This window comes from Girardinichthys multiradiatus, chromosome 18 (genome assembly GCF_021462225.1).
Source record: "Girardinichthys multiradiatus isolate DD_20200921_A chromosome 18, DD_fGirMul_XY1, whole genome shotgun sequence".
Taxonomy (NCBI): Eukaryota; Metazoa; Chordata; class Actinopteri; order Cyprinodontiformes; family Goodeidae; genus Girardinichthys; species Girardinichthys multiradiatus.
Genome location: NC_061810.1, coordinates 28041889 through 28068982, shown reverse-complemented (window position 1 = coordinate 28068982; position 27094 = coordinate 28041889). Strand labels below are relative to the sequence as shown.

The following is a 27094-nucleotide window of genomic DNA, read 5'->3' as shown; positions in this document are numbered from 1 at the left end:
ATAGTATTTTTACTACAGCAATGTCCATGTACTGTACCTTGTACTTGGTTGAGGCTCCTTTTGCATAAATCACTGCGTCAGTGCAGTGTAGCATGGAGATGATCAGCTTGAGGCTCTGCTAAAGTGTTAAGAAAGCCAAGGTTAATGTCATATTCGCTGTCAGCTTGTCTGCATTGTTGGATCTGGTGTCTCTCATATTCTTCTTGACAATATCCCACAGATTCTCTGGGTGGTTCAGGCCAGGTGAGTTTGTTGGTCAGTCAACCACAGTAATACAATGGTCATTAAAGTAGGTATTGGAACGTATAACATTATGGACAGGTCCCAAGTCCCGCTCAAAAATAAAATGAGCATCTTCTTAAATTACTTTCTAGTTAATGGAGATGGATCCAAAGCCAGTGACACCAAAAGATTTGTTGACATTTTCTAGAAATAACACAGGAGCGACAAATCACACCGTGGAATGTCTTTTTAATATTTGTAAAGATGTTAGCTTACAGATGAATTACTAAATCTGAAACAGACCAAGAACGGCTTTACACAATAGTCAAGTTAGAAATATTTCTACAGTTTTGTATCATTGAAGTAGGCACACACCAAGGCTCAATAGCAATGCTCACCAACAGTCAAAGCTCCAAGAATGCATTGAAGTGTACTAAGTGCAGTACCACTTGACCTACTGAATTTACTTTGACATCAGAGCTGAATGTTGATTAAAGATTTATACAGAAGCGAATAAAAAAAGAATGTCAAATGAATTCAGTTTGAAATAGTGTTTTTCTTGCAGAAAATCCTATGTATATTTCCATGATGTTGTGATGCATAATAAAAAGCAGAGGAAATGCACGCACATACAGTAAAAAAAAGCTTCCTAATTCAATCACCATAAAAAGACTGGTGGCCAATACAAACAAAACCGTGATATGAAAAATCACTACAAGGTCTATAAAAAGGTTAAAAAATTAACTAGGCAAGTACTACAGTCAGTATAGGAGCCTTTAAAACAGTAGGTTCTTTTCTTAGGTTATGCAGTATATGTTGAGGTACAAAACTCACAAAGACTAACTGTAAGGAAAAGGGTAGTACATCTATACATCAGCAGGTCCACATACTGTATAGCATGGCTATATTCATCAGATAATAGGTGCGGGACATTTTTGCTCTTCGAGATACTGTATTAGTAAAAGCACTTGATGTCAGAGGCCTGGAGCTGGGAAAAGGAAGAGAAAAAATATAGCACTTCATGTTATAAGACACAGTGAATACATAGGGGAGGTCAGCTGGCGGGATTCACATGGCTTTCTGGGAGAAATGTGTTCATGGTGGCACTGATGGGACTGTGCTATCTGTGCCATCATCCTGAGTGGTCAATACCTGAAGAGAGCAGAGAACATTGTTCCCTCAGTAAACCTGAAAGGATTTACATCTTCAATAAAAATGTATTTTAAAAGAAAATATCTAGTACTTTGCAAACGTTTCAAATCATGCTGTTTCTTGATAATTTGCTTCCAATGAGCCAGATATTCTTGCAATGTTTAAAAGTGATCTTTAGTCCTCATACCGGATGATGACTACAAATTGTCCAGACGAAAATGACAAAAGCAGGATGTGCGGCCTGAAAACCTATCTATGGTAGACCATAATCATGTCTTTTAGAGATAGGAAAATCCAGAAAATAACTGACAGGACCAGAGAGAGGCATTAACCTTTAGATAATAATTGGTAATAATTGCTGCTGGATGCTTGTAACATATTGTCTAAAGAATTACTGATCTTCTCACAGCCACAGTATGCGGAAAGAAACATGCCTCTAAAAATGGTCTGGTACTGGACTAAACCATAATAAAGAAAATGAAACAAACAGAAAAACTTTGAAAAGCCCTCCAGATAGCCTAATTGTAAAAGCTAACAAAAAAATCGACTTACTGGAAGCAAAATATAAATAAATGGGACATAAAGTGCCTTGCAAAAGTATTCATACCTCTTGAACACTGTTGTGGTAAGTTACAACACCAAAGTATTTTATTTGGGATTTTATGTGATAACCCAATATAAATTAGTGCATAACTGTGAAGCAGAAAGAAAATGTTACACAGTTTTCAGAATTTAACAAAACATTTAAAGTCAGTTTTTGGGAAACTTTGCACATCTGACTACCAAATGTTTTATCCATTCTTTAACAAATATCTCAGATTTGATTAAAAGCATATGTGAACAACAATTTTCAAGTCTTGCCACATGTTCCTATTTAGATTTCAGTCTGAACTTTTACTAGGTCATTCTAACACATGGAAATCCTTCGATCTAAACTATTTTTTGTTGCTACGGCTGGATGTTAAAGGTTGTGTTTCTGCAGGTCCCGTAGGAAGGTGAACCTTCACCCCAGCCTTTTGCATCTTCAAAAATGTTTGTCCTCTAAGATTGCATTGTATATAGCTCCATCCATATTCCTTGACCCGATTCCCTCTCCCTGATGAAGAAAAGCAGGCACATAGTATGAGGCTTCCACCACTATATTTCACCATGAGGAAGGATAGTTTAGGGTAATGTGAAGTGTTAGTTTTCCATCATCACACACCACATTTTAGGTGTTGGGCTTAAAGCTCTTCTTCTGTGTCCCCCACATGGCTTGTGGTAAACCACAAACTGTAATTCTCATTTCAGATTTTATTTTAACAGTGGCTTTCATCTTGGAACCCACAAGGGAATATTGGTGCTCTATCGTTGGAACCTCTTCCATAAAAGAAATGCATGACTAAAGGTTGTGGTGTTAACAATATATCCCCCACCACTGCTGTGGATCTCTGCAGCTCCTCCAGAGTTACCAGTGGCTGCCTGACTACTTCTAAGATTAATGATCCAACCTAAACCTGCTTTAAACTTCTCCACAAATTTACTCATGAACTGTCAGGTTTGTTGCCAATCTTCACACTCTTTTGAGTTTCATTTTTTACCTTTAAAAACCATGCATCATTTTTATTCCACTTCATATTTCTGTATTGGTCTGTCTAATTGAAACCCTATAAATTCACCGAAGTACCGGAGTATGCAAACTCCATGCAGAAAGACCCCTAGCCGGGAATCGAACTCAGGACCTTCTTGCTGCAAGGCAACAGTGCTACCAACTGCGCCACCTCCATATGATGTGTCTCTAAATATATGTATCCCAGAGGACTCTAGGTATGAACACACTTCTAAAAAATCATACATCTACTTATCATTTTTAAAAGAAAGCAACAAGGACATTACATGTTTTCTAAAGAAATATTTAAATAAGAAATAAAAACTGATATAAAAGAAAGGGTCCAAAAAGGACAGAAATGAGAGCCTTTTCAAAAAGGAATGTGAAGGATGGGACACATTGATGACTGAACAAACGGGAATCGACATAGCTGCAAAGTTATGAATTAAAGCTACATGTGATGGATTAAAAAGGAGAGAGATGATTTTACTGATCAGGTTCAGGCAGAAAGATTTACTTGTAAAATACCGTGTCATTGAAAATCGCTTTTATTCGGGAACAGGAGCGACTGTATTGTCTTTCTGCTCAGAGGGAACGGCCAGGTAGTTTGTCCTGCAGAAAAACAGAGGAGCGTGTGGGGTTAAGTTCATCCAGAAGAGTTGACACTATCATTCAGTGTTTATCAGCAAACGCCCAGCCTCTTAAAACCATATCACGTGCTTCCAGTTACATGCAGTGCATCTGCATGGCTTCTCTGTAGACTAAGCAGGTTTTATTTTAGTGAAATGAGCTTTGTGACTCAATCAGCAAACTTTGAGCAGGTAAAGCTGTCAAAATCAAGTTTCACTTTTTGTTGTCAACTTCATCTTGAGTACCAGATTAAAATTATCTCACATATTACAGTTATCTTACCGTTTCAACTACTTAGACTAAGTATTAAAGTATGAGCTTCAGATGCCTCCTTCATCTGTTCTTTGCAGCTACAGTGCCTTGCGAAAGTACTCGGCCCCCTTGAACTTTTCAACCTCTTGCCACATTTCAGGCTTCAAACATAAAGATATAAAATTCAAATTTTTTGTGAAGAATCAACAACAACTGGGACACAATCATGAAGTGGAATGAAATTTATTGGATGTGTCAAACTTTAACATATAAAAAACTGAAAAGTGGGGCGTGTAATATTATTCGGCCCCCTTGCGTTAATACTTTGTAGCGCCACCCTTTGCTGCAATTACAGCTGCAAGTCGCTTGGGGTTTGTCTCTATCAGTTTTGCACATCTAGAGAGTGAAATTCTTCCCAATTCTTCCTTGTAAAACAGCTTGAGCTCAGTGAGGTTGGATGAAGAGCGTTCATGAACAGCAGTCTTCAGCTCTTTCCACAGATTCTCGATTGGATTCAGGTCTGGACTTTGACTTGGCCATTCCAACACCTGGATACGTTTATTTGTGAACCATTCCATTGTAGATTTGGCTTTATGTTTTAGATCGTTGTCTTGTTGGAAGATAAATCTCTGTCCCAGTCTCAGGTCTCTTGCAGACTCCAACAGGTTGTCTTCCAGAATGGTCCTGTATTTGGCCCCATCCATCTTCCCATCAATTTTGACCATCTTCCCTGTCCCTGCTGACAAAAAGCAGGCCCAAACCATGATGCTGCCACCACCATGTTTGACAGTAGGGATGGTGTGTTCAGGGTGATGAGCTGTGTTGCTTTTACGTCAAACATGTCGTTTTGCATTGTGGCCAAACAGTTCGATTTTGGTTTCATCTGACCAGAGCACCTTCTTCCACATGTTTGGTGTGTCTCCCAGGTGGCTTGTGGCAAACTTTAAACACGACTTTTTATGGATATCTTTGAGAAATGGCTTTCTTCTTGCCACTCTTCCATAAAGGCCAGATTTGTGCAGTGTACAACTGATTGTTGTCCTATGGACAGACTCTCCCACCTCAGCTGTAGATCTCTGCAGTTCATCCAGAGTGATCATGGGCCTCTTGGCTGCATCTCTGATCAGTCTTCTCCTTGTTCGAGATGAAGGTTTAGAGGGACGGCTGGGTCTTGGTAGATTTGCAGTGGTCTGATACTCCTTCCATGTCAATATGATTGCTTGCACAGTGCTCCTTGAGATGTTTAAAGCATGGGAAATCTTTTTGTATCCAAATCCGGCTTTAAACTTCTCCACAACAGTATCTCGGACCTGCCTGGTGTGTTCCTTGGTCTTCATGATGCTCTCTGCACTTTGAACAGAACCCTGAGACTATCACAGAGCAGGTGCATTTATACGGTGACTTGATTACACACAGGTGGATTCTATTCATCATCATCAGTCATTTGGACAACATTGGATCATTCAGAGATCCTCACTGAACTTCTGGAGTGAGTTTGCTGCACTGAAAGTAAAGGGGCTGAATAATATTACACGCCCCACTTTTCAGTTTTTTATTTGTTAAAAAGGTTTGACACATTCAATAAATTTTATTCCACTTCACGATTGTGTCCCACTTGTTGTTGATTCTTCACAAAAAATTTGAATTTTATATCTTTATGTTTGAAGCCTGAAATGTGGCAAGAGGTTGACCAGTTCAAGGGGGCCGAGTACTTTCACAAGGCACTGTATATATCACCATACTGCTGGATTTTGTTTATCTTAATAAGGTCTGAAGCCTCTAGAAAGTTCCAACTTAATCATATTACCATCCAGCTTAATATGCTTTAGCCAAGGTCAAAGTACCAAATTTGGAATGCAAATTTTTTATCATGGTCATTTTACACAGCAAAGACCAGTTCATATCTTTAGAATAATTGCTGATTTGCAATACTTCAGAAAATCCTCCCAATTCCCAGAGGAAAGCACCTACTGTCCTAAAGACGCTCACTAGCAAAAAAGTTAAACACCGGTCTTTAACTTTCTTCGTCTTACTGATATTGATCAAAAGAACCTACTGAAAGGTAAAGTCTAAGTGGATGAATGTACTGCAGCAAGTAACTATTTGTCATCAAAGTTGGTAGAAGACATTAATATTAGGTGGTTTTCTGGACCGGACCCAACTTCTATGCTTAGTTTTCAAATTATCAATACGGATGAGTTTAAGACCATTCCAAAAATGTAATGTTTGGATTTGTATCATGTTAAGACACCCAGCTTGTGTCCAAATGTCCATTGTGTAGCTGTTGTTTTGAGGTGAAGTTAAGGAATTTGGGGATAGTCCTCCTGTTCATTGTTAAACCCACTTTGCTCAATGAACCAGAACAACTGACAGTGAAACAGGGCCCTTAGCATGATGTTACCACCACCATGCTTGACAGTTGGAAAATCATTTTCAAAATAAATGCAGAGACATGAATGCATTTTGTTATTGCGGTGAGATAGCTCCATCTTTGCCTCGCTGACCATAAAACATTTACCCAGGAGCATTTTAGCAAATTCAGTCAAGATGGCACCCTCTCAGTTAGTCTCCTCAATGTGAACTGTGACACTGGTGTTGTAGAAGTTTCCGGTTCATTAGATGCTAGAGCTGTGACAGGTATTGGGTTGTTCTTGAATACAAACAAATTTTCTTTCTACTGAGGGTTACAGTATAGGTCAGATAGTTGACATCTGGACCTAACTGGATGATCTAACAGGGCATTGATCCCAGACACGCATAGGAACAGAGTTGAAATGGGTAATTGAATGTATATTTGACTTGGTGCTGATTAGAGAAATCCTCAATAAATTCATTTTTGTGCAGCTAATTCTTGTTTTTAAAAATCACTGATGTTGCATAGTGGATCATTCAAGCCTGGAAAAGGAACGATTCAAATGGAACAGTTAAATACCAATATTAATGACATTCATGTCTACAATAGGTGTATGTGCACTTTTGACTGGAACCTTTTGGGAGGTTGTAGAAGTTTTAAAAAAAAAAAACAACATATAATTTACTAGAGGCACGGACATTGACTTTAGAGATTTGCTGCATTTTCACAGACTCAGATTGCATTGTTATGAAATAAGGAATAATCAGGATATGCAGCATTATATTCTGCAGTGGTTGGGCTCTATGTGTCACACAGGGAGTGGGATTTGGAATTTGCATGAATTATTGCAAACAACAATAGTGAATCAACCATAAAAAAAAACAACAAAACTGTTAACAGACATGGGCTGGCTGAGGCAACGTGGAAATCCAGTGGGGCTGACTACACCAGTGGCTTTGAGATAAGGTGATACAAAAAGCCAGTTTGTGATGGAGCTGAAAATCCAGCTTGGATGTAAAAAGCTTGTTTAAAAAATGAGCACTCAGCAGAGCTTGGAATAATTCAGGTGTGTCTGGCTGGCTGCCTTACAGAAAAGACAGATTCATGTTGAGAGGGTTAAAAACCAGGGCAGGGAACATACTCAATTTTCAATTACTCCCATGTCTGTCTGTTAGTCTGACCTTTTCAGTCAGTCTTTCTGACAGCCCACTAATTCTCAGCAGCAGATGCCTGGGATTTTAAATAAGCATTATATAATAACAAGAAATTCAAACATCCACAGTAACAAATCATCCATTTTAAACGAAATAAACTTGATTCACATTTATATCAGAATAAATCATGTCAGAAAACTGTATTTTGTCCTCATCTCACACTGATCTGTGTGTGTAGATCCGTGTGAGACTCACTCTGCATCCTGCGCTTGCTCATCAGACTTTGAGATCTTCCTATAGCAGTAGACCATTTCCACCAGCAGCCAGAAGGTCAAGAACACCAGCAGGACATACATCATGATCTCAGAGTAGATTGCAGCGGTGTCATTGGAGGCTGTGGAGCACAAACAGCAGATAGGCACATGTTTTATTCAGCGTGCATAAATTTTCTGGACCATTTTGTGAAGAACAACAAAATAAGACTGCTGCAGCTTTAAGGAAGTGTCCTAAGTTTGTTGAACACTGCTGACACATAATCTAGAGTCATTTATGATGGAGAAGAAAATAGATAAGCAGTCTAATTTGACTGAATAACAAATTCAATTCATCCGTTATAAAAGATGCATTCATGTCTCTGCATTTATATTTATGTGTTCCTGGTTCATTTTCTTATCAACATAATGCATTTCACATACCGAATTTGTAGTTTATTACCAATTAAAAATTGATATGATGTGTTTATCATTTTTAAAATGCAAGGAAAAAGAGCAGAGAACATCAATTATTTATCATTAGATGGAAAATGTTTTTACCAACCAGTAGTAAAGCTTGTTTTCATGTTCTTTTGGTCACTTTTGAAAATGTCAAAAACATTCTAAACCTGTCGTTTTCTTAGTTTTCTGCAGCAACTCCGCCCACCAAAACTAAATTTTTCTAGTAGTTATTCTGCTACCAGTCTCAACCCAGTCTGACAGCAAAGTGTGTACACTGGTACTAAAACCATGAAAATAATTTTGGCAACTTTTCGAGGCTAATGGACACAAAACTGAATGCATAGTAGAGGACCATCATCAGTGCATTTTCAGGAACACTTGCAAAAAGGACTTGGGTCATATTAAACACGTGAAAAAGTCTGACCTCACAAGTAAAGACTGGCTGACTGAGATTAAAACAAATTGAAATGGGTTGATTGCTGCAACATTAGAGGAGCACTTGCATAAATTCTGATGCAGTGGTGTATATGTGCAGTATATATGCTGTTTCTCTGTAGCGAAACTCATGCCATAGACTTTTTGGACACACCCAAAAAATCTCAGTCTAGCTTAGCAGGAGATCACATTATGCATGCCAAAGTATCAGATTCAAAGAAAGGCAATACATCTATTTTCTTCATATCCCCAAATGCAAGTCAGGTATGCAATATTGTGATTGGAGTATTGATAAGTATGTGTATTTGGTCTATAGGAATATTCAATTTAGAAAAATGGTTTCCATGCAACATACATGTCATTGCCCGGATGAAAATATCCCACTTCCTGTTCATCTACCCAAACGTGCTTTTACTGCTTTTACATTTTCAGTGGCATGGTACTATCTGATTATCAATTACAGTAAGCGCTGTAAAAAGAAAATATTCTTATATGAATTCATGCTTTTAGGTGGATTTATTAAAACTTAAAAATATACTGTTATAAGGTTGCATACAAAATATGATCTGCGTAAATACACTGTAATGATATTAGAACCTAAGGAGTTAAAGAGAAAAGGTGCCTTGCAGAGATTTCTCAACGTTACAAGCAGGTGGAGGCAAATTCAACAAAAACCTGCCTATAGAAATATAAAAGCTCCACAGGGTACCTTTGTGTATGATATAAGATGGAGGTGCAAACTCACAGTGGTTCTTGCATCATAAATGTATTTTATTCTTAAGAGTTTCTTATTGTTGATGTGTTTGAAAACAATCATCATGCCCATCGGAACATAAGAACAGTTTCTGCCTATTATAATTATTTATTGTCTTTAAGTCTATAGGAAAAAATGTTTTTCATATCTAAAATATCCTATTTGCTTACATTTAGCTGTGGCAGAAGATTAACAACATGCTTAAAAAACCGCAGACTGAAGTGCTCTGCAAAGGTATTCATACACCTTGAATTGTTTCACAAATTGTAATTTTATTCTATGTATTTTCGGGAGTTTTATGTGATTGACCAACACAACGTAGTGCATGATTTTGAAAGGGAAGGAAACTGATACATGGTTTTTTTTTTTTTCTTTTTTTTTTTTACAAATAAAACTCTGGGAAAACTCTGAAAAGTCTGCTGATTTGTAGTCAGCCTCGTTAACATTAATATTCCATATGAAGTCTAGTGATACCACTTGCCTTAGGAAGTCACCTACCAAGTAAATGGAGTCCACCTGTGTGTAAATTAATCTCAATATAAATCCAGGTATTTTGTGAAGCCTCGGAGGTTTGTAGGAGAACATTAGAGAACGAACAGCATCATGGAGACCAAGGAGCACAAAGTGCTAATCAGGGAAGAGCCAAAGAGGCCCATTTTATTTCTGGAGGTTCTGCAGAGATCTACAGCTCAGGAGGCAGAAGATGCCAGCATTAGCAATGCACTACTTTTTTATGATGAAACATGGTGTTCTCAGTATCATGCCATGGGAATATTTTTTTATTTTCTCAGCAGGCACGAAAGCTAGTTAAAGTTAAGCTGGAAGATACAAATGCCACACTTCTAAGAGTTTTATTTGCAAAAGAATATCTATTTTTTTATTTCTACTTAAAAATGTGTCATTTGTTTGGTTGGTCTGTCACACAAAACCCCAGGAAAATACACTAAAGCCTGTAGATGTAATAAAAAAGAAAAGAAAAGGAAAACCCAGTTATGCAAGGCACTGTATTTCACCCATCATTCACAATGTGACCTCATTAGAGGAGAATGTCTTAATGGCCAATTTGAACATGAGTCAGGACTGTGATAAGCAAAATTTCCTTGAGAACACATAGGGGCATTTGGCAATTGTAAAACAAAATCATTGTTAAACTATTCAGAAAATTGAGTTTAATTTTTGAGCCACTGTGAACCTGGTTGTAAGTTTGTACCAAATTCCAGAAAACATACTCAGAAGAAAGCTGACATATTTGTTCAACTTGATTTTTACAGTCCCTGCAAATAGGGGTTATTTTTGTAATACAGGTCCTTCTCAAAAAAGTAGCATATTGTGATAAAGTTAATTATTTTCCATAATGTAATGATGAAAATTTAACATTCATATATTTTAGATTCATTGCACACTAACTGAAATATTTCAGGTCTTTTATTGTCTTAATACGGATGATTTTGGCATATAGCTCATGAAAACCCAAAATTTCTATCTCACAAAATTAGCATATCATTAAAAGGGTCTCTAAACGAGCTATGAACCTAATCATCTGAATCAACGAGTTAACTCTAAACACCTGCAAAAGATTCCTGAGGCCTTTAAAACTCCCAGCCTGGTTCATCACTCAAAACCCCGATCATGGGTAAGACTGCCGACCTGACTGCTGTCCAGAAGGCCACTATTGACACTCTCAAGCAAGAGGGTAAGACACAGAAAGAAATTTCTGAACAAATAGGCTGTTCCCAGAGTGCTGTATCAAGGCACCTCACTGGGAAGTCTGTGGGAAGGAAAGAGTGTGGCAGAAAACGCTGCACAACGAGAAGAGGTGACCAGACCCTGAGGAAGATTATGGAGAAGGGCCGATTCCAGACCTTGGGGGACCTGCGGAAGCAGTGGACTGAGTCTGGAGTAGAAACATCCAGAGCCACCGTTCACAGGCGTGTGCAGGAAATGGGCTACAGGTGCCGCATTCCCCAGACCTGGGCTACAGAGAAGCAGCACTGGACTGTTGCTCAGTGGTCCAAAGTACTTTTTTTGGATGAAAGCAAATTCTGCATGTCATTCAGAAATCAAGGTGCCAGAGTCTGGAGGAAGACTGGGGAGAAGGAAATGCCAAAATGCCAGACGTCCAGTGTCAAGTACCCACAGTCAGTAATGGTCTGGGTGCCGTGTCAGCTGCTGTTGTTGGTCCACTGTGTTTTATCAAGGGCAGGGTCAATGCAGCTAGCTATCAGGAGATTTTGGAGCACTTCATGCTTCCATCTGCTGAAAAGCTTTATGGAGATGAAGATTTCACTTTTCAGCATGACCTGGCACCTGCTCACAGTGCCAAAACCACTGGTAAATGGTTTACTGACCATGGTATCACTGTGCTCAATTGGCCTGCCAACTCTCCTGACCTGAACCCCATAGAGAATCTGTGGGATATTGTGAAGAGAACGTTGAGAGACTCAAGACCCAACACTCTGGATGAGCTAAAGGCCGCTATCGAAGCATCCTGGGCCTCCATAAGACCTCAGCAGTGCCACAGGCTGATTGCCTCCATGCCACGCCGCATTGAAGCAGTCATTTCTGCAAAAGGATTCCCGACCAAGTATTGAGTGCATAACTGTACATGATTATTTGAAGGTTGATGTTTTTTGTATTAAAAACACTTTTCTTTTATTGGTCGGATAAAATATGCTAATTTTGTGAGATAGGAATTTTGGGTTTTCATGAGCTGTATGCCAAAATCATCCGTATTAAGACAATAAAAGACCTGAAATATTTCAGTTAGTGTGCAATGAATCTAAAATATATGAATATTAAATTTTCATCATGACATTATGGAAAATAATGAACTTTATCACAATATGCTAATTTTTTGAGAAGGACCTGTATAAGCCCCTATATGGTAAAGAACAGATGCATTTACCATGAGCTTTTCCACCATGAACATCATTGTCAGATGATATGATGCAGATATATAATGATCACTACACAAAAGGCTTTCTGAAATTTGATACTGTTGTATGAAATATGAAGGAGCATTTTAATATTGTGCAGAAAAAAACAGATTATAGCATACATAGGAGGAAAAAAACATTCTGTGTCTTTATAAGGATCTCGTTCAAAATTTTACCATGTGCAGGCATAGAAAATGTAAATTTAAAGAAAAAGAAAATAATTAAGTACTTCCAAATATACATGTTGATGTGTATATTCGAACGAGGTGGGTGATGAAACACTCAGCAGACCAAACATTCGAGAAGCATAATACATTACCCGTTTTTAAAAAGATAGCAAAGTAGCTGGTTTGAATTAAGCCCTTCACTGACAACAGAAGAAAGCTTTAATGGAAAATAAAGGCAGACAAAACAAAACAAAACACAGTTATTTGTCAAATCAATCACAGCATGGAGGAGAGTGGGAAAGAGAAGAGGTATTGTTAGTGGCAGACTGCTTTCACACTAATGCATCACTTAGCAAAGAGAACACCTTAGGTTGATAATTAAAAAGCAAGTCATGGTGGCCTGATAAACACTTTAAAATCAGATGAAGAGGAGGCAGAGCACAAAGAAAGGACTCCGTGCACAGAGATCAGCACTGAACTGTGTTTTGCATCTAAACAGTACAGCCTTGATTAAGTCAGCTCTAAAAATATGAGTTAACAAAGGTTAGAACATATTATATTGTATCAGAAAACATGCAGAGACACTGTAATTGCTTTACCACTTTCAGTTAAAAACCAAATGTTTACATAAATTCTATAAAAAAACATATAACCTTTTTTTTTTTCTTACTGTCTGACATAAAATCAAATCTAAACCGTTTTTGTTTTAGGTCTGTGAGTATAACCAAAATTATTTGTATTTGCTAAATGCTGGAATAATGATAGAACATTTTCCTAGATAATTATTTCTTAATTACTTCAAATTTACAAGTTTACATATATTTCCTTAATATTTGTATGACTTCGGATCTGACATTTTCAGTATTTCTCAACAAGCTTCTCCCAATACTTGCTAAAATTCCGGCCCATTCTTCCTGACAGAACTGATGTCAGTCAGTCAGGTCAGTAGGCCTTCTTCCTTACTCACACCATTTCAGCTCTGCCCACATATTTCTTGTGGAACTAAGATCAGGACTTTGAGATGGCTGCTTCACACATTGACTTTGTGGCCTTTAAGCCACTTAGCCACTTATTTGGACCCAAGATTAGGACCTATTTTTACTCATGCTTTAACTTCTGTGCTGATTTTTTTCAGATGTTTCAATATGTTTTAATGTGTTGGTTTTTTTTTTTTGCATGAAGCAATCTGTTTTATGAAGTACACAAGTCTCTCGTGCAGCAAAACACCGAGAGAACTTGGTGCTGCCACCCTTGTACCTCACAGTCAAGATGTTGTTCTCAGGCTTTCAAGCATCTTTTCCTCCATGGTCATTATGGCCACTCACTGCTATTATTGGTTACAGACCACAAAACTTGTCTCCAAGACCTAATTTCTTTGTCCTTAAGAGCATTTGCTAAGTGTAATCTCGCTTTTTCAGTTCAGCTTTTAGAATAATAGTTTCTTTCTCTTTAAGTAGCCTTTCAGCCCATGTTGGCAGTTTTTTTTTTTTTTTGTGGAGAATGAACTCTCTTTACAAAATCTTTCGCTTTTGCTCTGCGGAGGTCCACAGTTCTCCTCCTGATATTCTGGCAGATTCTTTTCATTTTTCCATGATGTCACACAAGGATGCAATGTGTTTGAGGTGTTGTTAAAAAACATCCACGGGTGTGACTATATTTAACTGAAATGTTGCTCAAAGTAGTCTAGTGCACATGATTTCAGAATTTGAGGAGAGCAATGAAACAATGTCTCTCCTTTTCTGGCATTAAGCAAATGTAAAAAATGATAATCTTAACTCATCAGCAACAAGAAAAGTTTAGTCTGATTTAATGTCACACAGTTAGAATAAAAAATGGCTGTGTGTATTTTTATACATTGAGTTAAATATTTGGTTTCAACTGTGTTTGCACTAAAACCAAAGCACACAAACATACCTTTCTCTTTCACGGTCAGCGTGATATTCTTAATTGTCAAAACAGAAGGAGTAAAGACTTCAAACTTAAACTGACGGTTAACGTGGCACTCATAGAAACCACTGTCACTCTCTGAGACATTTAGGATCGAAATGGAGACATCTTGAAGGTCCTTGCTACCTTTCCACTCCAGACGGCCGGTAAAATGCTCATTCAAACCTTTTCGGATTCCATTCTCATATTTGTAAATCTGGGGGAAAAGAAAAGACAAAAAGACAAAAATTTTAACATGAAGAACCAAAGCTGAACCAAAGAGTCATACAGGACACTATTCTGGAAACATACATGTTGTTTTGTGTTTTCGTTTTCTTTTGGCCTGAAGTACCAATTCACAGTTGTATTTGTTTTGACCTCCTCCCTCTTCAAACAGGAGATGCACGTCAACTTCATGGTTTTTCCGAGCACTGCTTCTGTATCCGACGCCACGTCGACACATACTGGCCTGCTCAGGTGGACTAAAGAACACACATTTAGCTTTGCAGTCAACCTGTATGTTCATATTTAAAACTCCTGTTAATATTTTTTTAAAATGTTAAACAAACATTTTTCTGTCATGTGTATCAATATTATTCATTTAAACTAATAAGTAAACAAGCTAACCTGATTAGGAGGGAGAGTTTATCTTCATCTATCTTAGATTTTGCATGCCAGTAATAGATTATTTTTGACACTGAAATTGGTTTTGAGGAATTTAAGCCAAAAAGAAAGTCTAATGGTAAAGACTCTAAAACGTTGGGCATTTATTTCAGGGGAGAAATGCTTAAGGATAAAGTATACAAGTATTTACTGAATTACAAGCTGTCTTGTAAAGCTACACAAACTACAACAGATACACTTTTTTGCAAAAAAAAAAACCCTCATGAGTGAGTTTGTTTTCATTTAAGCATCTCTTATAATCTGTTCACATCAAATCCAACACAGAGACAGAACTCGGTTTACATTAACACACATTTAATTATACAGTCCTGTGAGCAGCGGAGAGACTCGAGAGACAACAGATAGAAGACAAAAACGTGGCTTCAGCCAGGTAATATTTACCTGGAGAGGGAGGAGAACATATAGCGAAAGAGTGTAGAGACAATAGCTAGAACTGGTGAAGGGTTAGCAACATATTGTGAACAAAATGGAGGAAAAAGGAAACTGCTGGGGTATAATTGCATTACAGTTGATTGAATAATGTCAGGAAAGCACTGAGTGCAGTAAAAAGGAAAACAATTCAGTGTTTATGAATGCATACAAATTGAGTCTGAAACCCACTGCTCCAGAGCCAAACGTAGCTCCTTTAGCAACTAAAGAGTGGCTCTTAAGAACTAGGAGAGGTTAGTTTTATGTCTTCCATCGACACATATTTAGAAAATGTCCACTACAGAAGGACACTAATGGTACAAAGGAAATTGTTTTTCTTGTTGTGTCTGTTTATGATGTAGGCTTCGAATTATGTGCTTTATTTTTCAAGTGAGCTAATTTTCACATAAAGACTCAGTTGGTCCCAGCTGTATGTAATTGCATTCCCACTTAAATAACTTTTTTCCTTAAAAATTTGAGTGTTTCGTTCTGAAGTATGAAGATAGAAGTAAAATCAACTGTGGGTTCTCTAAACTGATGCATAAAAATGGCATTACAAAGCTTGCCAATGTTTTGCATAGACTGATTTCATATTCTTATCGGTATTCATAACTAATTTTTGGCAAATTATAACTAAATGTCAATGTATTTAATGGTATTTTGTATGATAGACCAACAAAAATCATTGCATATTTGTCAAGTGGAAGAAAATAAATAGGGTTTGACATTTGTCTAATGAGAGAAGCAGCCAAGAGATCTATGTTATCTCTGGAAGAGCTGCAGAGATGCTTAGTTCTGATGGGATAATCTGTTAATATGACAAGTATTCATAATCGACTGGCCTCTATGGAAGGGTAGTGAGAAGAAAGACATTGCTGAAAGAAAGCTACAATAAGTCCTGTTGCAGTTTTCCACGAGCCATTTAGGAGACATAGCAAACATGAATGTAGGTGCTCTGATCAGATGAGACCAAATTTGAACTTTTTTATACTACTTACAAAATGCTGTTTGTAGAGGAAAAAACTGTCACTGCACATTAGTCTGTACGTAATTTCCAAAGAGAAAGGTGGTGGTGGCAGCATCATGCTGTGGGGATGTTTTTCTTCTACTGGGACAGGGAAACTGGTCAAAGCTGATAAGAAGATGGATGGAGCTAAATATAGGGAATCCTGTCAGACAACAAAAGACCTGGGAAGGCGATGGAGGTTTACCTTCCAGCAGGATGACAAAACTAAACAAATAACAGCAACAACAGCTAAATGCAATGGTTCAGATCAAAACACATGCATGTGTTAGAGTGACCCAGTCAAACTGTCCCCCATGCACAAACAAACACTAACACAAAAAAACACAAGATTCTTGACCTGGCAAAATGTGAAAACGTCCACGGGGTAAGAATATTTTTGCAAATCACTGTATATGCATGACTGTGCGTTGGGCCCATTTCTGTTATATAACAAGCGCCCCCCACCCCTCCTGGCAGACAGTGACAACATTGATTTTATCTTTTTTTCATCGTGTTTTTACCACATGTGGGCGGAGAGAAAAGGCACAAGAAAACAGAGAAAGAAAGACAGGAAGGAAGGACGAAATAAATCAGTGTAACGTCGCTTTCTTCTGTGCAGCTAGTCTGTTTATGTGAACCATCAGAGTAAGCGCTCTGGTAAAAGTCAATGTTCATAACCGTGAATGCTCCGTAACCATGGCATGCTGCCACGCTCCTGATTTAAACAAGGCATACGGCAAACCTTAAATTATATACTTACCGACAAACAACAAAAGAAGCAATGTTTGCAGATGAACTCTGTGCAGAGTTACCATATTCAGCCCTATGAGGAGCTGCTGGCAGGACAACCTCTGCTGTAACTCTAGTTCTGTCTGAAGTTGCTTTCAAGGCCAACTCCTGGGTGAGATATCAGAGTTCAGGACCACAGACAACGCCTCTCCTCGGCCGCTCAGAGCGCAGGAAACTTGCCACTCCTCCACAAGTGAAAATCCAAGGCAAAACGCTTGTCAAAAGAAGGGAACTGAGGGGACAAATAACGCTCAAAAGCACTGCAGGACATTTATTTTAGAAGTTTTCCCTGCCCATCAATGGCGTCTGGGTTCGCAATTCCTCTTCTACACAGAGGCAAGTAATTTCATCATCCCTTGGATGGACTGGGCAAGTCCGAAATGTGCGACAGCAAACTCGAGTGATGCAACAGTTTCCTCGCCCACAACTCCAGTCACTTAGTCCAGATCCATCCCCATACACTGAGTTTATTTTTCTGTTCTTCTGCAACGGTCAGAACCCGATGATTCGAACAATAAAGCCGATTTACTCACTTACAGCCTCGAGATGTGAAGTCTTGATTAGACGTAAACAGCAACGCTTATCATTTCACATGAAGGTAAGCATGTTGATTGTTTCAACTCTATTTCTTATATAAAAAAAAAGCCATTTACTATATTTCCTAGCCGATGCTTACTCTTTGTTTTCCACTTAGCGCCTGGCAGCAGGAGAGCGTTTGATACGCATGCGTGAGTCACTCCCTCCCATAATACAACGTGCATGATCATGTTATACCCAGCCCATTTGGGTCCTGCATGGGCACCTCCTCGCCATTAAATTTGTTTTTATTTGACTGTAAACAAATCACAGCAGCTCCTGGAACAGCTTGCAGAAATAGAATGCAAATCAGTTTTAATACTTTAAAAAATAAAGTATGAAAGGGGTCTCTGTGTCATGAGTTTACATAAGTTGTTGAGCACACTCATGACATTTCATTTTTTGAGTGAGCACATGTATTTTTTTTTAACTTGCCCAGCTTCATCATGAACAGACTAATAAAAAATGTTGCAGGTGGTCAAGCCTTTAAGTAAAGAAAACTAAAGTGCGCACAGCGCCTTGCAAATACAGGGGTTGGACAATGAAACTGAAACACCTGGTTTTAGACCACAATAATTTATTAGTATGATGTAGGGCCTCCTTTTGCAGCCAATACAGCGTCAATGCGTCTTGGGAATGACATATACAAGTCCTGCACAGTGGTCAGAGGGATTTTAAGCCATTCTTCTTGCAGGATAGTGGCCAGGTCTCTACGTGATACTGGTGGAGGAAAACGTTTCCTGACTCGCTCCTCCAAAACACCCAAAAGTGGTTCAATAAAATTTAGATCTGGTGACTGTGCAGGCCATGGGAGATGTTCAACTTCACTTTCATGTTCATCAAACCAATCTTTCACCAGTCTTGCTGTGTGTATTGGTGCATTGTCATCCTGATACAGCGTCAATTCCTCAAGAATGGTTCAATAGTCCTTGGCAGTGACGCGCCCCTCTAGCACAAGTATTGGGCCAAGGGAATGCCATGATATAACAGCCCAAACCATCACTGATCCACCCCCATGCTTCACTCTGGGCATGCAACAGTCTGAGTGGTACACTTCTTTGGGGCTTCTCCACACCGTAACTCTCCTGGATGTGGGGAAAACAGTAAAGGTGGACTCATCAGAGAACAATACATGTTTCACATTGTCCACAGCCCAAGATTTTTGCTCCTTGCACCATTGAAACCAACGTTTGGCATTGTCATGAGTGACCAAAGGTTTGGCTAAAGCAGCCCGGCCGTGTACAGGTCCTTCTCAAAATATTAGCATATTGTGATGAAGTTCATTATTTTCCATAATGTAATGATGAAAATTTTACATTCATATATTTTAGATTCATTGCACAATAACTGAAATATTTCAGGTCTTTTATTGTCTTAATACGGATGATTTTGGCATACAGCTCATGAAAACCCAAAATTCCTATCTCACAAAATTAGCATATTTCATCCGACCAATAAAAGAAAAAGTGTTTTTAATACAAAAAACGTCAACCTTCAAATAATCATGTACAGTTATGCACTCAATACTTGGTCGGGAATCCTTTGGTAGAAATGACTGCTTCAATGCGGCGTGACATGGAGGCAATCAGCCTGTGGCACTGCTGAGGTCTTATGGAGGCCCAGGATGCTTCGATAGCGGCCTTTAGCTCATCCAGAGTGTTGGGTCTTGAGTCTCTCAACGTTCTCTTCACAATATCCCACAGATTCTCTATGGGGTTCAGGTCAGGAGAGTTGGCAGGCCAATTGAGCACAGTGATACCATGGTCAGTAAACCATTTACCAGTGGTTTTGGCACTGTGAGCAGGTGCCAGGTCATGCTGAAAAGTGAAATCTTCATCTCCATAAAGCTTTTCAGCAGATGGAAGCATGAAGTGCTCCAAAATCTCCTGATAGCTAGCTGCATTGACCCTGCCCTTGATAAAACACAGTGGACCAACACCAGCAGCTGACACGGCACCCCAGACCATCACTGACTGTGGGTACTTGACACTGGACTTCTGGCATTTCCTTCTCCCCAGTCTTCCTCCAGACTCTGGCACCTTGATTTCTGAATGACATCCCCCAGATCTTGGGGGATCCGCAGGTCCCCCAAGATCTGGAATCGGCCCTTCTCCACAATCTTCCTCAGGGTCCGGTCACCTCTTCTCGTTGTGCAGCGTTTTCTGCCACACTTTTTCCTTCCCACAGACTTCCCACTGAGGTGCCTTGATACAGCACTCTGGGAACAGCCTATTCGTTCAGAAATTTCTTTCTGTGTCTTACCCTCTTGCTTGAGGGTGTCAATAGTGGCCTTCTGGACAGCAGTCAGGTCGGCAGTCTTACCCATGATTGGGGTTTTGAGTGATGAACCAGGCTGGGAGTTTTAAAGGCCTCAGGAATCTTTTGCAGGTGTTTAGAGTTAACTCGTTGATTCAGATGATTAGGTTCATAGCTCGTTTAGAGACCCTTTTAATGATATGCTAATTTTGTGAGATAGGAATTTTGGGTTTTCATGAGCTGTATGCCAAAATCATCTGTATTAAGACAATAAAAGACCTGAAATATTTCAGTTAGTGTGCAATGAATCTAAAATATATGAATGTTAAATTTTCATCATGACATTATGGAAAATAATTAACTTTATCACAATATGCTAATATTTTGAGAAGGACCTGTATATTGACCCTGTGGAGCTCCCGACGGACAGTTCTGGTGGAAACAGGAGAGTTGAGGTGCACATTTAATTCTGCTGTGATTTGGGCAGCCGTGGTTTTATGCTTTTTGGATACATCCCTTTCAGACAGCTTCCTCTTGCGTCCACAGTTAATCCTGTTGGATGTGGTTTGTCCTTCTTGGTGGTATGCTGACATTACCCTGGATACCGTGGCTCTTGATACATCACAAAGACTTGCTGTCTTGGTCACAGATGCGCCAGCAAGACGTGCACCAACAATTTGTCCTCTTTTGAACTCTGGTATGTCACCCATAATGTTGTGTGCATTTCAGTATTTTGAGCCAAACTGTGCTCTTACCCTGCTAATTGAACCTTCACACTCTGCTCTTACTGGTACAATGTGCAATCAATGAAGACTGGCTACCAGACTGGTCCAATTTAGTCATGAAACCTCCCACACTAAAATGACAGGTGTTTCAGTTTCATTGTCCAACCCCTGTATATACTTTGTACTTCCATAATTTGCTTTAAGCGTGGCTGCAAGTTTTTTTTTTTTTTGAGTTTGTCTCTACTAGCTTTGAAAACCTACAGATTAAAATTCGTGCCTATTCTTCTCTGAAAAACATCTTAAGCTTAATCAGATTAGATAGAGGGCATCTGCAACAGTTTTTTTTTTTTTGTGGCACAGAAACGTAATTGTATTTAGGTGTGAACCTTGCCCAAGCTTTCATCTAAATCATTCCATTGAAGCTCTGGCTGTATATTTTGGGCCATTTAGGGCTAAAGTCTGAAGTCTTTTAGAAGCTCCAATAGGTGTTCTTCCATGAATTTTCTATCAACTCTGACCAGCGTTCTTGTCCCTACTGAAGGAAAGCCTCCCCACAGCAAGATGCTGCCACCACCTTGCCTTATTCTGGGTATGGCGTGATTAGGGTGATGCTTTGCACTACACATAGTATTTTGCCTGTGTCCCCAAAAAAATCTATTTATGTCCCACCTGACCTCCTCACATGTGTTTGTTGTGATATCTACATGGCTTGTGGCAATGAAAGTTCTAATGCATATATTTCAGCAATGGCTTTCTTTTGATACACTTCCTTAATCCTGGCTTAGCGCTAGTACAGAGCAAGGCAGATGTCACAGGAGGCGAGACAGGGGAAAACACGAGTAGCAGACGCTCTGTGCGACCCCCCTAGGACTGTGGGAGGGTTAAAGGCCAAATTTGTTGAATCCATAATTAACACTGTCAATTTAGTATAATCTGTTCCCCTGTCAACAGATTCTACTACCTGAGATTTGGATTTCTGCAGCTCCTCCAGAGTTATCACAGGCTTCCCGGCTGCTTCTCTGATTAATGCTGCCATTGCCCTGCTTGTCAATTTAGGTAGATAACCTCAATTTAAAATATTTGCAGTTGTCCCATACTCTGTGAGATGTTCATAGCTGTAGATATTGTTCTATCAGCTAACCCTGCTTTAAATTTCTCTTTAGGTTTACCCCTGACCTGTTTGCTGAGTTCCCTGGTCCTCCTTATGCTGATTTCATTCATAAATCTTCTTTAACAAACCTTTGAGGTCTATACAGAACAGCTGTATGCTCAAAATGATTTACACACAGGTGGTTTGTTTACTAATTAGGGAACCCTAGGGAAATATAGTGGGGTTAAAAACTGCATACCTGTGTTTTTTTTAGATTTTTATTTGACAACCACTTCCTAGTTATGCTCCGCTTGTGTTAGTCTATCACATAAAGTCACAATAAAATCCATTGAAGTTTGAGGTTTTAACATAAGAAAATTTGGAAATTTTCAAGGGGGCATAAATACCTTTGTAAGGCACCATATCTGACAGTACATGCGCTGCTGGTTTGCATAGTGAATACAGCCAACTGTAACCAACTATAAAATTGAAAGGTTTTAACTGTTAGCTATGTATAACCAACAAATGTTTTGTTTAGAAAGTATAGTCAATGGTTTTTATAATTACTTCTGAGAGCAAACCTGTTTAAAACAAAAGTATGAACTTGAACAGTCAGACATATTTAAGGAAATGTACTTGAGTTTTAAACAAAAAGGTTTGTCCTTAACTTGAAATTAACAATAAATTGAAAACATCTGCACCATCTTCTGATCCAAACTAATTTGGTTCAAAAAGGAAGTCACCTCACTACTTCAGGTCGTGAATTTGATTATATGCCTGTAGGAACTCTGCGGTTGTACAAATTTCAGATCCTCCAAAATATCTAGATTATAGTTATAGAAAATGAGCAAAACATTTAAAACCATTTATGATTTGTCATATGTGCATCCTTAGTACAAAGGTTAGAAAGAGATTGCATCTAAAGAATGGGACCTTAAACTGAGAACTTATTATTTTATAGTCTTTTTATTTTGTAAAATATCCCTTGTGGCCTACTTATTAATCATCCAATCATCCAATTTCTATTCTCTCTATTGTTGGTCAAAAGCTCACTTTCAGTTACAACATTTTATCGCCATTGCTCTCTTTTTTTTTTTTTTTTTTGCTTCCCTCTTGATGCTGAGTTCAACAATAATTCAAAGAGGAAATAGAAATGTAAATCAGTTATTTAAAATGCATAGATTTCTGTAGAACAAATACAGACATCTCTTTGCACTATATACTGCAATGTGTGATCTCCCAGCTGGAGTTCTTTGCAATCAGAAAACTATTAAAAGATCTTACAGGATCCTACAAGAACCTCCTACATGCTTTTTCTAGTGTTGGCTTCCTGTGGGACTCAGACTCCGTTGCCCTTGCCGCAGGACTACATTGACGAGGACAACTTTTATCCCCAGGGGTTGTTACCTCCTTAATTCCCAACCTTGTCTTAAATTGCACTTGAATGTCATTCAACCAGCAAAGCGTTGCACCATAGAACCCTACCAATGTTATTTATTTTTTATCAACCATATTTCAAATTTTACTAATCAACTTTTTTATGCAGTAAAAAAAATAATTGCGTCTTTGTGCTTTAAAGTGCCCCTGTGCGATGAAAACTTAATTGAATTAAACAGAACTGAACTAATATAAGTTTGAATTAAATTGAGCAGAATTAAACCCAGTTTAATTAAAATGAACCCATATTGAATTAAGCAAAACTAAAAAGAATTCAAACTGAAGTGAATTGAAATAAATGTTGAATGGAACTCTGCTGAATAAACTGAATTAAACTGAACTGATCACAACTCAATTAAACTGAAGTACACTCAACTGAATTAATACAGTTTAATTAAACTACAAATTGAATGGAAGTGAATCAAACAGAACTAAACTGAGAACTATATTGATTAAATTAAACTAAATTCAACTGTCCTGACTGAATCAAATAGATTTGAATTACCACAGAGATTCTTTGTGTCGTCTGGACAATAACTTACATAAATGAATAAAACCACATTTTTCCTTTTCTAAAGAAAAAATACATTGAATTTGCATTACACTAATAAGATAGATTAGGGTTACAAAGACGCAAAGACAATTTTTAACATCCTGTATAAGCATCCATGGTGCCACCCAAGCTTTGATTGATGGGTATATGAAAATATCCTTATAAATAAATCTAATCCTTTCTCAAATCTGTGTTCATTAAATATTTATTTTACTACAAGAAAGCCATGTTACATGATGTCAATTTTGTGAAAAGCTTACTTTTTTTAAATTTGACTTAAGATAATGCTTTCATTAAGAAGGAAAGATTTCTGAGTGGGCTGTTCCTATCTGTGAAGTCTGTGAAAGAAGCAAAACTGACATGTTAAGACCAAACTGTGATAAAGTCTGAAAGGGAAGCAAAAATCTCAGAGTATTTAATCCTGCAGCTCTTGTATCTGGAACAATAAGAGGATTATTTATACAGAATAGGAATGCAGCGTTGGTGAGGATCACTGTCATTCTTTTGTTTCATATTATCTAATGGCAGAGATAAAAACTCTAATTTCTGGTTATGAATTCCCTTCTATGTATCTGCACACATCTAACTAATGACTATAGTTGTGGTTCATCTTGTGCTAGAACTGTAAAATGGAAGAGTTATACAAAAAGGCTTCAGAGCTACTTAACTCTTTCACAGAAAAACAAGAGGAGAGCTAAGTGCATCCAGCAGCAGCTTGCTGAGAAGCAGACTAAATATGGCAGGTCTGGTTGAACTACATGCTGCAGATAAGGAAACCATAGCAACAGTAATGCAGTACCATGGTGACTAGGGGCCTGCTTAATGACAGGCTGCAAACTCATTATAAGCATACAGGACTATTTCTGTTCTTCACCTGCATCCATTCTGCCTCGCTGCAAGAACCAAAGCCCAACACCAACAGAAAGGTGTGAATGGATGGGTTATCACAACTGTTGCTCTTTAAACCTATCTGAGGTGCACACATGTAACAAATACAACATTTTGATTAGATCCTTTACCTGAAAGGAAGTTTTGAGAGCAGGTATTCAATGACACTATAAATTGACAGAATGCACAAGCAAAATTTAAGTGGTCAAAAGTACGTTAATATGTGTTGTGCGTGAGTGTTTGCAGGGCTTTGACGTAAAGCAGATTTCGAGGGATTTGGAAGGATTTCAAGATAATAAAAGGATTACAGCAGATCAAACATAATGGAAATTGAGCTGTAAATCTTGAGCTAGAAAAACCTCTTAAAGCTGCCGTTTGTAAAGCCAGACTTCACTCATCTTTCAGTAATATTAACTGCTTTGGTGTGCACTGTATCTGAAGAGCTTGCCTCGTCAACATATTCATACCGAGTGAACTCTACCATATTTTGTCAGGTTACAACAACTCATTTCATTAGTCTCTGGTCTTCTAACGCTTCTAATAAGTTTTCTTCCGGGATTGTCCTGTATTTAGCACCAGTTTTCTAGTCCCTGCAGAAGAAAAGTCTCCCCACAGCATGATGCTGCCACCACCATGTGTAAACATGGAGATAGTGTGTTCAGAGTTAGGTTTTCTAGCACAAATAGGGTAGATATTTGTTTACTAATTAGGTGACTCTGAAATGCTCTGGATTTTCTTTACTGGTATCAGAACAGTCAGTCATTTTCTACCACTTCTTCCATAGTGGGTCGCGGGGAAGCTGGTTCCTATCTCCAGCAGTCTATGGGCGGGAGGCGGGGTACACCCTGGACAGTCCATCGCAGGGCGGTATCAGAACAAAGGGGGGTGAATACAAATGCACCAAAAATGTCGTCTATCATTTTTATTCCACTTCACAGTTATCCATTACTTTGTGTTAGTCACTTAAAATCCCAATAAAATAAATTTAAATTTGGGGCTGAAATGTAACATCATATAAAAAAATAAAGTTTTTTTTTTTTTCTTGTTCTAATTCAGCCAACAATTACTCTACATCTTGAACAAACTACACAGGTGTGTTTAAATCAGAACATCTTTCCCGATAGATGAACAAAAGCAGGCTGTCTGCATGCACGTAATTAGTTGCTGTGACTTGAAAGAGGAAAAAATGGAAACTGAAATGACCCATGTGTTGGGATCTACACAATTAGAGCGAGCGTAATGTGGTACAACCACAAATCATCCCACAGATTTACACACACATCAGGCTCCTCAAGCAGTTCTGTATTCACATGTTACTGTGAAGCAGACATGCAGGACAGATCAGACAAAATAAGCTAATCTAACTGATAAAGCACATAATCTCAGGTCAGTCACAAAACAACACCTCACAGACTCACAAACAAGCACCCTCACATAGTTGCAGGGCAGTGCCTGATTCAGCCAAGGGGATTTGGCATGGAGCAGAAAGCTAACACTGATATTAGGTGAAGACTTGTTCTATCTGACCTTCTGATTTGGCTCACAGCCCCCCTGTAGGAATACTGACTTTCTATTATAAGACCCAGAACCCTGTGTGTCAGATAAAGCACTGGAGCAGAAGAAAGCAGCAGTTATGAAGCTCAGACTTCTCTGACTGGCATTCATGTTGTGGAAAGGGTTATAAAGCCATTTCTAAGGCTGTGGGAATCCAGAAAACCACAGTGAGAGCCATGATTGACAAATGAAGACAACAGGAATAGTGGTGAATCTTCCCAGGAGTGGCCAACTCATCAAAATTACTCCAAGAGGGTATTACCAACTCATCAAGGGGGTCACAAAAGAACCCAGAAAAACATCTAAAACACTGCAGGCCTCAATTACCCCAGTAAAGGTCAGTGTATCTGATTCACCAAAAAGAAAGAGACTGGACAAAAATAGCATCCATGGGGGAGTTCCAAGGTGAAAATCACTGCTGAATGAAAAGAACACAAAGGCCCAAAAACATCATGATGATGCCCAAAATGTTTGGGAAAATATTTTGTAGATTTATGAGACAAATATAGAACTCTGGCATTAAACTAAAACAGCATTTCAGAAAGGGAACATCATACCAGCAGTCAAACACAGCAGTGGGTGTGTGATGGTCTGGGACAGCTTTGCTTCTACGGTACTTGGAGAACTTTTTCAAAACTATAAATTCTGTTCTCTAACAGAAATTCATGAAGAAAAATCTATGGCCATCGGTTTGTGACCGTAAGCCAAGTACCTGACTTAGATCCGACTGGCATTATATGGCAGGAATTCACACAAGCCATTCATTCACAACAACCTTCTAATGTGGCTGATTTAATAAAATTCTTCTGGGAAGAGTGGGCCAAAATCTTTCATTAGTTGTAAGAC

At 38.6% G+C, this 27094-nt stretch overlaps 1 protein-coding gene across 3 annotated transcripts; it reads right to left on the bottom strand.

Moving 5' to 3' along the window:
- Nucleotides 1–454: 454 nt before the first annotated feature.
- scn3b (sodium channel, voltage-gated, type III, beta) lies at nt 455–17895 on the bottom strand. Of its 3 annotated transcripts, none has more exons than XM_047391707.1 (6): nt 17141–17895; nt 14595–14764; nt 14271–14499; nt 7607–7745; nt 3480–3574; nt 455–1374 (listed from the first exon to the last, which is right to left on the bottom strand). In XM_047391707.1, exons 1-5 carry the CDS (start codon nt 17193–17195, stop codon nt 3511–3513), a joined length of 657 nt encoding a protein of 218 aa, XP_047247663.1. In that variant the 5' UTR covers nt 17196–17895; the 3' UTR covers nt 455–1374; nt 3480–3510. The 3 variants fall into 3 exon arrangements, with proteins under 3 accessions (XP_047247663.1, XP_047247665.1, XP_047247662.1); XM_047391709.1 differs by having other exon boundaries at nt 3491–3574; nt 14346–14499; nt 17141–17893; XM_047391706.1 differs by having other exon boundaries at nt 3491–3574; nt 17141–17891.
- Nucleotides 17896–27094: the final 9199 nt, after the last annotated feature.